This window comes from Triticum aestivum, chromosome 2B (assembly GCF_018294505.1).
Source record: "Triticum aestivum cultivar Chinese Spring chromosome 2B, IWGSC CS RefSeq v2.1, whole genome shotgun sequence".
NCBI lineage: Eukaryota > Viridiplantae > Streptophyta > Magnoliopsida > Poales > Poaceae > Triticum > Triticum aestivum.
In genome coordinates, this window is record NC_057798.1 from 22675965 (window position 1) to 22689469 (window position 13505).

Sequence of the window (13505 nt, forward strand, 5' to 3'; positions counted from 1 at the left end):
TAGAAAATGAGGATTAACGCCGGCCTCATCGCTTGATGCACATAATCATTGAAAAAAATGATATCAAACTCAGGTCATCACAGCCTTCACAGGCTCATAGCCTCCTGTAACTGTTAGAATTCTAAAGTTGCACCGGGAAATCAAACTGCACCTTAAAGTTGGAGACCCATAGACTGTCCAAAGCTAGTTGTTTTTTTTTTAAAGATTGAAATTCATTGATTCCGGCCTCTGTTCCAAATCACAAAAGCAACCCCTGTCGTTCACTACGGATAGATGCCAATGTGCAATAAAAAGAAAAGAGAAACTACTAAGGTATGGAAGAAAAGGTTGTAAGGAATCAACCACCAATCTTATAGAAGGCTTGCTATCCTTTGCTAGAAAAAACCAGTTCACGCAGGAATATCTTTACGATTTCTAGTGTCAACTATACATAGAGCATCTCTGTTCTGCAGATTTAAAATGAACTGCAATTAAATTAAATAAACTCCATCTAAAAACTATCGTGCTTTATTTGAATTCAGAATCAAAAAGCTAAACCTGCATTAGTTAGTACTCCCTCCGATCCAAAATAAATGTCGTGGTTTTAGTTCCTAGGGAGTATTATTTTGCCACATTTTCTCCTGGTGAACCAGAACAAGCCAAGTCCTCTCCTTTGAACGGTCATGTACTCCCGTCACCCTTTCACCGTCATTGTAATGCTACGTGTGCAGGCCTACCACAATTGAGCAAAGCATCCCCTGTGTTGGCGCATCTCTAGGTTTCTAAGGCAACTAGTTCAGTAACTTTCTATTGTTAATTCTAATATCGACGGTCTCCGCAAAGAAAAAAACTAATATCAACGGAGTTGAGTGGTTCATGAATCTAGAATTTCTCCGGAGAATTGTAGGTGGTCAAGAAGTTTCTCGACAAGGAACAGAGCAATTCAAGAACAAAATAATTCTAATTGCCGAATCGCAGCACAGAAACTTGGTTTTCAACTTACCGGATGAAAAGTTTGTTGTTAACTTGGTAAGTTGTGACGTGGTGAGGAACAGAAAAACATTCAGTCTGCACGCGAACACGGTAGGAATCACCTAGCTTGTTCGTTGGTCGTACATTTGTGTTAGGTCTGACAATGCAACAACTAGAATTACTACAGGGATCCAACCACGCTGGAGCTGGTAAATTTTATCAGCACAAATGATTAATGTTTGAGCAGTGACTAGTCTGTCTAGTCAGCAGTGACGGTGGCATCCCAACTCCGATGTGGACAGCTGAAATGTAAATTCCGAATGTCCAATACACTCTCAGCTCCCAAACCAACCTGCTAGCATTCCAAAGATTTGCATTATGAAGTCATCTACTTCTTCCACGGACGAAAATGCCAGGATGCTGCCTCTGCTTCATCTTCGTCAAAGCTTTTCTTTTTTTGGCTTGTAGACCAAGCCTCGATGGGTGCAAGTATATATACACTTACTTAGTTACTCCCACTTTGCAGACCAGTTTTGTACCAAAAGTTTTGTGGCCTGGTTGATCGATGGATTGGCTGGCTCTCACCTGCCGCGCTGCGGTGGTGGTCCTTCTGTTCCTGCCGTTCGGTGCTTCCGATGACCGGCTTGTCCCCGGCAAGCCGCTCTCCCCCGGCAATAGCATCGTCTCCGATGGTGGTGCTTTCGCCTTGGGCTTCTTCTCTCCTACCAACTCCACGAGTACTCCAACTAAGTTGTACCTTGGCATATGGTACAACGACATTCCAGAGCTCACTGTGGTGTGGGTCGCCAACCGAGAAACCCCGGTCATTAACAGCTCTTCCTCTTCACCGATGCTCTCACTCATCAACACCTCCAATCTTGTCCTCTCTAATGGTGATGGCAGCGGCCGTGTCATTTGGACGACAACCAACACGGCCACTACCCCAGGCTCGTCTAGCCCTGCGGCGGTGCTTTTGAACAACGGCAACCTCATCATCCGGGCATCAAATGGCACCATGTTGTGGCAGAGCTTCGACCACCACACCGACACGTTCCTCCCTGGTATGAAGCTCCGGCTCAAGTACAACACCCGTGGTGACCATGAGCGCCTTGAGTCCTGGAAAGGCCCCAGCGACCCCTCGCCGGGCCGCTTCTCTTACGGAGTCGACCCCACCACGTTCCTCCAGATATTCCTCTGGGACGGGCCACGCCCAGTGATCCGCGGTGCCCCATGGACAGGCTACCTTGTGCTGAGCGAGCGCCCGTACCAACAGGCGAACACCAGCACAGAGGTCATCATTTACTGGGCCGTCGTCGACAACGACAAGGAGATCTACGTCACATATAGCCTCTCCGATGGCGCCCCGCACATTAGGTATGTGCTAACCTACACCGGCGAGTACCAAATCCAGAGCTGGAATAATAGGTTGTCGGCGTGGGAAATCCTGGGGAACTGGTCTTCCCTCAAATGCAACCTCTACGGCTATTGCGGCCCATATGGCTACTGCGATCTGACGGTAGCACCCATCCCAACGTGCAAATGCTTAGATGGTTTCGAGCCGGCTAGCATGGAGGAGTGGTCCGGTGGCAGGTTCTCTATGGGATGCCGGCGGAAGGAGCCGTTGGGTGGGTGCGGTGACGGTTTCTTGGCCTTGCCGGGGATGAAGTCGCCTGACAAGTTCACACTCGTCGGCGGGAGCAAGAGTACATTTGAGGAGTGCGCGGCAGAATGCAACCGCAACTGCTCCTGTGTGGCATACGCGCACCTTAACCTGAGCAGTGGCAGGTCTGAAGGAAACGTGACAAGATGCTTGGTTTGGGGTGGGGAGTTGATTGACACGGGAAAGCTTGGCGAAGTGTTTGGTAGCAACACGCTCTATCTCCGAGTTGCTAGCCTATATGTGGCATATGGTACCAACTCTTTCCCTTTAGAAAGTTAAAAAAACACTGCCTCTATAAAGAAATAAACACAAGAGCATTTAGATCATTAAAGTAGTGTTCTCTTATATTTCTTTAGAGAGGGAGTCTCTTCTTTTACTAGTTTCTTACTGAAGTACTTCCGTTGTTTGCCATTTCTATGTTAAATGTATGCATTGCAACAGGTAAAACGACTAAGAACAATACAATGAGGATTGGGCTGCCAGTTTTATCAAGTGTTCTGATACTCCTATGCATAGTCTTGGCATGGTTAAAGTTTAAAGGTACATTTACTCCCCCCCCCCCCCCTCTATCATAAAAATGATATTCCATCTGAGCTTGCAATTCATTATTTACTACCATGTAAAATCATGAAATCCTTGGACACGTAAAACTGGGGCAAATCATGAAATTCTGGACGCATAAAACTAGAGCAAATAACAGTTAGACGAGTTTGGCTTACCAAATGATTTTATCACAATGGACAATGTACTACTCCCTACGATTCAAAATAAGTGCCGTAGTTTTATTTTGGACCGGAGGGAGTACCAAGTAATATTGGAGTCGACATGCCAATGAAATCATCGATATTGCCTGGTTTCATAAAACAAGAGCGATGCCGTGTTACCATGCTAGGAATTCGAGGTCTTGAGGATATGGGTGAGCCTGATTGAGTGCACAATGCACATGCTACGGGGATGAGGAGGTAGCGGTGAGAGGAGGATGCAAAGCCAAAGAAACATTATTTTCCAACACGTGAAGTTTGTCTTATATGTTTATTCCTCGCCACATTGTCAGGTTTATCATTTTCGACCACATGACACATGTGGTAAGCAACCCAAACAACTAAAAAAAAGGTTTATCGTTTTCGACAGCGACCGACGTGCCTTATGAATTACGTTTCTTTGGCTATGTAAGTTCATAAGGGGTGTGTTAGGCGAACACAAACGGTTCCAAGGGTCAAAAATAACATTTAATTATTATTTATGTTTCCATGATATGCTCATGAAAGAATAAATTATTATAATATTGTGGAAGCAGGTAAGATCAAAAGGTGGAGAAAACGCAAAAGTTTATCATTGGATGGCATAGGTACCTCTTATGAACTTGATGAAGGGAACCGTCACCATGATCGTAAATTTCCATTTGTAAGATTTGAGGAAATGTCCATGGCAACTCACAACTTCTGTGAAACATGTAAGATTGGACATGGAGGCTTTGGCAAAGTTTACAAGGTAACACGTTCAACAATTTTCTATATTATTCATTGTAATATCAATATAATTAAGTGGTTCATGAATCTAGGTTTTACCTTAAAATTGTCTAGGGGATGTTAGGTGGTCAAGAAGTTGCCATCAAAAGGCTTAGTAAGGATTCTCAACAAGGAACAAAGGAATTCAGGAACGAAGTAATTATAATTTCAAAATTGCAACATAGGAACTTGGTTCAACTCCTCGGGTGTTGCGCGGAAGGGGATGAAAAATTGTTGATTTATGAGTATATGCCTAACAAGAGCTTGGATGCTACCCTTTTTGGTACATACTCTAGCAATACACCATCATATATCATATAACAACTCAAAAACATTTTTTGCTTACATTCCTTCTATTTACAGACGACTCAAGAAAATTGTTACTAGATTGGTCGACACGGTTCAATATAATCAAAGGGATAGCAAGGGGACTTCTTTATCTCCACCAAGATTCAAGACTGACAATAATTCATAGAGACCTGAAAGCTGGAAATGTTTTGCTAGATGCAGAGATGAAACCCAAGATAGCGGATTTTGGTATGGCGAGGATCTTTGGCGATAACCAGCAAAATGCAAATACTCAACGCGTTGTCGGGACCTAGTGAGTATCCATTAGAAAAAATATCATACTAAATTTTGAACAAAGAACTTTCAATTTAGTAACTCTTGCAACTGAAATGATCAAGCAGTGGCTACATGGCTCCTGAGTACGCAATGGAAGGCCTCTTCTCTACCAAGTCTGATGTATACAGCTTCGGTGTGCTACTATTAGAGGTTGTAACTGGCATTAGAAGAAATTCGAATGGTCAAACCATGGGTTTCCCTAGCCTCATAGTCTATGTAGGTACACCGAGGACTTCTCACAAGTTTCATTTAGAAAAGTGGATCTAGTTTTGAAAACATTTTAAATTTTGACTAACGAAAAAAATGATCTTCTTGGTTGTTTCAGTCATGGAATATGTGGAAAGAAGGGCGGGCAGACGAGTTACCAGACTCAACTATCATGGATGCTTGTTCACTAGATGAAGTTATGCTTTGCATCCATCTAGCACTCTTGTGTGTCGAGGAGAACCCAGATGACAGGCCACTTATGTCATATGTTGTATTCGTCCTGGAGAATGGAAGTACCACACTTCCGGACCCCAATCGTCCAGCCTACTTCGCGCGGCGAAGAATTGAAATGGAGCAAATAAGAGAAGATATCCAGACTTCTGTGAACAGTTTTACTCTTACCGAAATAGAGGGACGTTGAAATAGCAATTCTTTTGTTTCTAGATGTATTGAACATTGCCAAAAGAATGCATGCCTCAACAAATGGCCATGCATTGTGTGTAGTTCAGAAGTCATTATCTTTGAATGAGTTTCTATTCCGTTTTGGCCTTGATAGTAGTCTCAGTCAAATTAGTAATCAAGATACTTACAATAACAAAATTCAGTACTTGCAGATAACACAAAGTCGATGAAGATAATTTCACATTGGACACAAGTGATTAGGTGGGGTCGTTCTTACGACGGGTTTTGTGCTTATTTGCTAAAGAAATGACAGGACGTTCAGACAAAATCACAGAGCAAGCACGCTGACTGAGGTGAAGTGTGCATGCATTCATACACAGTCTAAACTGCGAGTGATCGAAATAGCCATGTGGTGGATTTTCAGTCCAATCATCAGAAGCAACTCAGCAAGGTGATTTAGGCAGGTTCAGACTCAAATGATTTCAGAAAGAAAACACAGCAAATGGTTCTCAGTATAATCCTTTTACAGGAAGCACGTTGAGCCAACTCTTGGCGTTTATATGGTTGGCACCGAGATCCAAGAAATAGTATTCTAACCAACGACAAGTTATGGAGTTATCTTCGGGAAGGAGAAATGAGTTGCCAGTTGTGTGAATGCGATTAGACAATTGATCATCTCTTTCTGAAATGTTTCATAGCTAAAGCTGGTTCGGAATATTTTAAAATGTACATTAAGTCTAATGGTACTTCATTTTTCTTTCTTCCGAGAAATGGCCAAGATCATGCACGGTGTACCCTTGTGCATACTAATAACTCAACACATGGAAACAAAAATGCAACCTGTAGGCGTCGAGAAGATGCTGTGTCAAGATATGGAAACAGGCAAGGAGACACAGGTGGAGCAAGCACCAATGAACGGTACAACAAGAGCTACACAGGAGCCCACCGCAACCGAAATAAAGGCTGGAACAGAATTTAAGATAATGGTTCATGATGAATAAATATCGGCTAACACAGCCAAACCAGTGATCAGTATGAAGAAATGACCTTTATTGATAAGCTACCAGCAATCTAGGTTGCCAGTCAGGGTATACATCCGATGCCTCTCCTCAATGGGGGAGAAGACCAGATAACAACACAACACACACCGACCGATGGATGTTGGCCTTCCTCTGGACTGTGTTGCCTTCCTATCTTGGTATACACACACACAGTCCCTCTAAGGAAGGCCGGTATAATGGATGGCTCAGTTGCTGAGCCTATCCCATGTATAGATGTACCAGGAGGATGTACCAGCTACAACCATCCTGCCAATGTACAACATCTACTGCCTACAGTATACTCTCTCTGCTTTGCCAGTCAGCCGAAAGTCCGGAACAGAGCATGCGCCGGGGGGAATGGAAAATCTGCGGTTACCCAATGAAAGACTCCCGCTGAAGGTGGGCCTACTGATCCAGGCTCCGGTTCCTTCGCCAATGCGAATGTGCATTGTGGAGTCATTGCTATTTCGCCACGTAGTGGCGGACCAAGTCTAAGTGGCCCATGTTTCAGTCATGGTAGCGTCAATGTCAGATGCGAGCCAGTAATCAGCATCAACCTGCAAAAAAATTGGAAGAACGTGAGTATCGAGCAGCCTTGGTTAGTTGGGTCTGTGATGCCGTTTTAATAGCATTCCTTACATCAGTATCTGGCAGTAAGATTTTCAGAATGCCAGACATCGGTTCATGTGTACTGGATGGTTCCGATGTATGCTTGCCGACAGTGTCGCCCTCTCCCTTTTCGGGAGCTTGACTTGGATGATCATCCACCGGCCTTGGAGCATCTGAACCTCCAGCTGTGGATGCATGATCCAAATTGTCTTGTGCCACCTGCTCTGGGTCGGATACCCCCTGATGGTCACTGGCAGAAAATAGCAGCTTCGTTAGTACTATTGAGTGTGAGTTCTACAATAAGCGGTTTGCGGCAGTTTACCTTATCAAAAAGCAATCAATGGGACCCATTGAACTTCTCAAGAGAAGCTGGTAATGCTTTTCTTGAGATTCCAGGTCCTTGCAGATGTCCATATCCTGGTACATGAAGTAGTGTCAACAACAAGAAAGATCGATCAGCTATAACCACATAGCTGAAAGGTCAGGTTGCTTACCGCATTAGGATCTGGAGCCTCAACACAGGTTCCGTGAGGAGCATTTATTGCAATAAGAGTGGATCCCTGCAATCAGTGGGGCAGTTGTTGAAATGCCTTTGTGATTACAGGAAGAAGAAACAGACATGAAGCAAGGAACTTTCTTACCTGTAAGTGAGGAATCTTACAAATATCTTCCTTGGAAAGATACAACCACCTAAACAGAAATAGATAAGGACTCGGTTGATTGTAGCAACAAATATTATTTGTGAACATAAGAGACGACAATCTTACTTTTTTTTGTCCTTATTTAGTTTGAGCGCCAGCAGTTTCTCTTGTGCTTCTCTGCAGAATCAGTAACTATTCATCAAAAAAGAGACCAGCGATCAGGTATTTTTGTTGTTTCGGTGAAAAGAAGGAACTTACCGTATTTCCTCATCCAACCTGCATTCTTCATCATGTGATGAGTCCAGTTCCTCCTGTAATATAATCAAATGAAACTTTATACAAAAGTTTAGGACAATAATGCTAATGTTCAGGTCGACTGGCTTGCTGTCAGAATATGGGCCTGCTAATTTGCATTTTGTGTCATCAGGAAAAAAAGGGGGATTGCATTTTGCAGACAATACTGTGAACTTTGAGAAAGGCAGAAAGCCCTCAGTCAAACGAAGTGTGCTTAAGATAGATTAATGGAATTCTGATATGTGCTTTATTCCTCTGGTTATGTTCGATATATTCATAATGACTTGGATATTTCCTAGAACTTTAATATGTTTACAAGACAGTGGGCGTGTTGCATCCACTAAATCATCGGTATACACCATTCACTACAGAAACCCTTTGCTGCGACACCCATGGTCTGATTAGTCATATAATTTACAATTAGGAAACTAAATGCAACTGTAGAAAAATGAGCAAATAAACGTCCCTCTGTAATAATGAAAAATAAATTAAAGCATAATAATGCACGGTTGCATGCACAGTGTATGTATATAAAGCATGAATATAGTAACAAAAACAGAAAAACAGAAAATGAAGATCATACAGTTGAGTAGTATAGTGTACCTTCAGTGCAGAAGTTTGGAGCTCCATCTCCTTGGGCAGTAACATGTCAAATCCCCTTCAGATGTATTTATTTCATCAGTAAAAAGCTATGACAGGGAAAATGAATTAACAGCAGAAACATGGGACACTTACTTCCAACGAATCATATTCTTCAGGCCCTTTTCAATTAAATCTACACCTTCCAGGACATTTGTTATATCATATATCCTCCGCTTTTGCACCTACAGAAATTAATAAAAATAAAAGATATTAAAGCACTAAACTCCAGACAATGAAAAAAGAACAGACACCAACAAGGCTGAGACAGTACAAAGCAAATTTCATTTTGCCATATATTAAACCAGACCTCCAGTATCTCAACTGCTTTATTTAAATCAAGGGTTCCATCTTCTGCTCCTTTAAGCAGGTTGATGAATTTCTTTGTCAGCAGACCTGGCAAGAAGAAAATAATAAGCAACAAACATACATCATCACTTTTTTAACTTTGGAAGAACAACGGCATACTTTACCTAGTGAACTGTCATAGCGGCAGTTGTTTGCTGCATCTCCTGAAAGTAAAATTGGTGCCGTCAACAAATGACTATTATATTAATCAATTTGGTTCAATAATAAACTGGAAGTATTACCATCAAATGACCAAAGTGACGCACATCAAATATTTTGTAAAGTGACTTAAATGTAACCAAGAGCGCACCTTCAATTGATGCATGTGGTTTTCTTGCTCGCTTGATACCTTTTGTTGGTCCAGTGGTACTCTCCTTATGATGCCCTTGACTAATCTCTCCCTTCCCAACTTCAGACTGGGCATTTTCTATTTCAATTTTCTGCTCATTTTCCTAAATCATGTGAAGAAGATACATGAAGATGTTGGTAACACTTATAGTCTCATAGGTACACTAACTCGCTAACAGAGTGCAGCTAATTGCCCAACCATATTAGAACACTATGTCATTTCTAAAGATGAATTAAGCATCCATGAGTCTTGAAATGGACGGTATGCTGTGCTAACTTGCTAACTGTTTTAAAATGAGGATATAATCAAAGCAATTCAGCAAGTATAAGCCCTCATTCGAAGGGGTGAAAATGGAGTTAGGATATATACACTGCAAAAACAGAGTTGACTATTTTCATAAGAAAACTGTGCACGGTGTTGCACTATAAGTTCAGTACCAGGACAGTCTTATCTCATAAGGCCAGGTGCAAAAGGTCATAAACCCTCAGCCTAAAAATCATCCAGAGACATTATATGCTGCTACAACTCACTTTAGACATTCAAGGTGAGACTAAAATCATAACTACAAATATACTTAGACAACTGGGTCACCACTCCAAACATACACATAGAAAATGCTACTATGGCCAGTTATACTGAAGAGAAAGATAAGTGCATAGAAAAAGTAAATGAGGATGCATATATATAAACTAAAGCTCACATACACAATGTTGCTTTACTAAATACTAGTCTTCATCTGAGATGTTCCCTCCAAAACAGAGCACGTCAATCGGACGTCGATTTCATGTTTGGAGTGCAGGTTTGTTTGGAAACCGCAAGAGTTTAATCTAACACGGCGATCATAACAACGCACGTTGGCCGTACAGCTAACCGTGGGAACATTACAGTGTTGCCCTTAGCCATGGTAGAGTTCACTGGATATATTACCACTGCACAAAGGACCATTCAAGCTCACTGTCAATTGATTCAGCTAGCAGAAACTCTTACTGAAGAAACCCTACAGGAAAACAGAAAAACCCCAATCGAAATTCACGGCGCCGTGAGCTGAACGATCGAATGTGGCAACGAAGAACGGACACTAGGATCAATCACGATTTCTCGAGCACACGACGCAGGATCGCCGCAATTAACTACGAACAGACTGAAACAGCAATGCTGAATGTAGTACATTTCAATTGACTTACCGGCGCCTTGGACTTGGGTCTCCCTCTCCTCCTGGCCGGCGGCACGACGTTCTCGTACACCGGCTGCGGCGGCCTCGGAGGCGGCAGCAGCTGCGCGGGGGAGGCCTGGGGCGGCCGCGGGGGCGCCGCGGCGGCGGCAGCGGGCGCGGGAGGGGGCGGCGTCGGGGGGCGAGCGGCGATGTAGCGGGGCCCGGGGAGCCGCGGGGAGTACACTGGGATGGGCGACGGGGCGCGGAAGTAGTGCACGTGCGGCGGCGCGGCGGGGACGGCGCCCCGCGGCGGCGCGGGGCATCGGAGGAAGACCTGCGGCGGGAGCGGGGGCCGGTGGGCGGGGCGCGGGCGCGGGAGCGGGAGGGGGAGGCTGGGGGAGCCGTCCATGGCGTGCGGCGAGCGAGGACGGGGGCGGGGTAGGGTTTGGCCCGGCCGCGGCGGGGCGGCGAGGTGGGAAAGCGGGAAGCTTTGGCTTCGGGGGGAAGGAGGAGGGAAGAAGAGAGGGAAAACCAACTCAAGAGCTCTCCTTGTTTCTCTTTCCTCTTTCTCTCTCTTGTTCTTCTTCTTGAGGTTTTTCCTTGGGATTTATAGAGGGTTTTCGGCTCATGTTTTTGGCAAATGTTTGTTGCCGAGATTATCCGCGGCGTAAGACGATGCGTGAATTGTTATCCCGCGCATCGGCGATTATGAGAGGCGGGCTCGAGGCGCGCGTTTCCTTTCGGAATTCGACCGAGCTTACCATTGGAGGTTTAAATGTTGCCATCGAAAGGCGAAAGCCATAATGCTTCCACTGTTGCGCTTGCTGGAATAATAAGTGGGGGCTATCGGAGGACGGCTAAGGGGAGGGGACTGGCGAGGGTACAGAAAGCATTGAGTTCTTCGTGTTGACACGGCATGTAACACAGCTGTAACGGGTGGCCGGATGATGCAGGAGATGTGGATGTCCGAGGCGTGGCGACGCAACTACACAAAGGATGACGGTTTGTTCGGATATGCATAGTACCGCGAGCGCAGAACAATGTACGTCCACCCTGTACGGCGAAAAGCTTCGACTTCTTCGCGTTAACATGGTCGATATTACATGTCTAATGGGTTGGCCGGGTAATGCTGAAGACGCGGTGATACAGCAAAATAATGGGTGACGGATTTGTTGGGATGTAAAGTGCTAAGAGTTGATCATCGTAGGGGTGTCTCGTGTGACTAAGAACACAAAACAATGTGCGGGAGTCCATTCCGTAGGGTGTGAGATAGGATCAGGAGATATGTACATAAAGTATATTGTCCATATCTTGCTTTCTGTTGGGAATTGGCCATATCTTGTTGATGCTAGCAACCATGCATATGTATTATTATTATTATTATTATTATTATTATTAGAACGGGCTACTCAATCTGACAAACATCTCGCAGAAAGACGACCAAAAGGGCCAAAAATCGTTGACCCGGTGGTTTTAAGTTTTTGAACCAAATTTTTTGAAATGTATAAGGAGCGGGTATAAATGTTGTTCCATGCAATCTTGTAACCAGGGTAGAGAAATATACATACGAATGGGTATTTTAGTACAGGAGGATTTGATCGGATCGCGTAGAGACGTTGGCGGCCGGCCTGCACTGCAGAGCAGAGCAGAGCAAGCATCGGATCCCAGCTACCGGTCACGTGGCGGGTGGTGCCGGTCCAGGGTGCACCGCGGCCGGCGTTCCCCTGCTTTGTCTCATTGGCGCGCGGGCCCCGTCTTGCAGGTGCATGTGGACCGCGTCCAGGCCGGCGCGGCAAGAGCAGGGGAGCGAAGCGGGAAGGAGCACGAGTTGGAGGCGGCCGAAACTGATACGCGGCGAGGCTAGGGGTGGGACCCACTGAGAAGGCTGGGCCCACATGTCACAAGAATGCCTCGGGCTGATGCTCTAGCGTGTTGCGCGCTTTTTGTTCTCCTTTGCGACGCGACCGTGTGCGTGCACTGGCTGCTGGCCGGGCGGACCGCGGCCCCACATGTCATGCTACGCGCGCGAAACTTTTTTTTAGAAATGGTACACACGGCTCGCGCTCATATATACGCGCATACACTTAGGACGCGTTTGCTTTCCTACATGTATCTCAGCCAGGCCCGCGCGGGAAGAAAAATGCCCGTTTGGTTACCCACATTCATTGTTGGACCTGCATAGCACGAACATTAAAGCACATCTAGTCCTGCATCCCTGGGAACGCTCATATCGGTCGTTTTTCCTCAGCCAGGCACGAGTGATGCAATGCTCCGGAAGGCATTCCCTCTTTCTTCTAAGGACTATCGGTAATTTTACTTAGAGCTATAGTTTTATTCATCACATGATATACGTAAATCTTGGAGCGTCGTGTGCTTTTTTATTTTTATTTTAATAATACGTCATGCTGGTATGAGATCGTTCTTGATTGATTTATAGAATGCTCTTTGCACTTCACTTATATCTTTTGAGTATGGCTTTATAGGATGCTTGATGTGCTTCACCTATATCTTTTGAAGTTTGGATTGCCTGTTTCTCTGTACATAAAAAACCGCCATTTATAGAATGCTCTTTTGCGTCACTTATATTTCTTAGAGCATGGGCATATCTTTTGTAGAAAAAACTAAACTCTCTTGCTTCACTATCTATTTAGAGAGTCATCGGGAATTGATCATTCATATGGTTAGTCATAAAATCCTACATAAAATTGTAGATGACTGAATATGATATGTTTGATTCCTTGCAATAGTTCTGCGATATAAAGATGGTAATATTAGAGTCATGCTAGTGAGTAATTGTGGATTGATAGAAATACTTGTGTTAAAGTTTATGATTCCCGTAGCATGCACGTATGGTGAACCACTAGTAGAAAAATACCTATTAGTCCTGGTTCATGAACCGGGACTAATGGGTCGTTACTAATACCTCCACCCATTAGTCCTGGTTCAAACACGAACCGGGACAGATGTGCCTCCACGTGGCCGGTCCGCCGAGCCCAGTCAGGGGGGGCCTTTGGTCCCGGTTGGTGGCACCAACCGGGACCAAAAGTCCATATTTTTTTAGAAAAGTGGCTGCTTTAGGG

At 44.6% G+C, this 13505-nt stretch overlaps 1 protein-coding gene and 1 pseudogene across 1 annotated transcript; one reads left to right on the forward strand and one right to left on the reverse strand.

The window, feature by feature from the left end:
- The first annotated feature begins 1516 nt into the window (after positions 1-1516).
- On the forward strand, positions 1517-5371 carry LOC123040074 (G-type lectin S-receptor-like serine/threonine-protein kinase At1g11300; annotated as a pseudogene).
- Positions 5372-6394: 1023 nt separating this feature from the next.
- Positions 6395-10834, reverse strand: LOC123038812 (transcription factor E2FC). The gene is made up of 13 exons (XM_044462261.1): positions 10457-10834; positions 9234-9375; positions 9049-9087; positions 8886-8971; positions 8672-8760; positions 8540-8594; positions 7901-7953; positions 7769-7819; positions 7643-7691; positions 7496-7561; positions 7324-7418; positions 7032-7251; positions 6395-6949 (listed from the first exon to the last, which is right to left on the reverse strand). Exons 1-13 carry the CDS (start codon positions 10832-10834, stop codon positions 6884-6886), a joined length of 1389 nt encoding a protein of 462 aa, XP_044318196.1. The 3' UTR covers positions 6395-6883.
- Positions 10835-13505: the final 2671 nt, after the last annotated feature.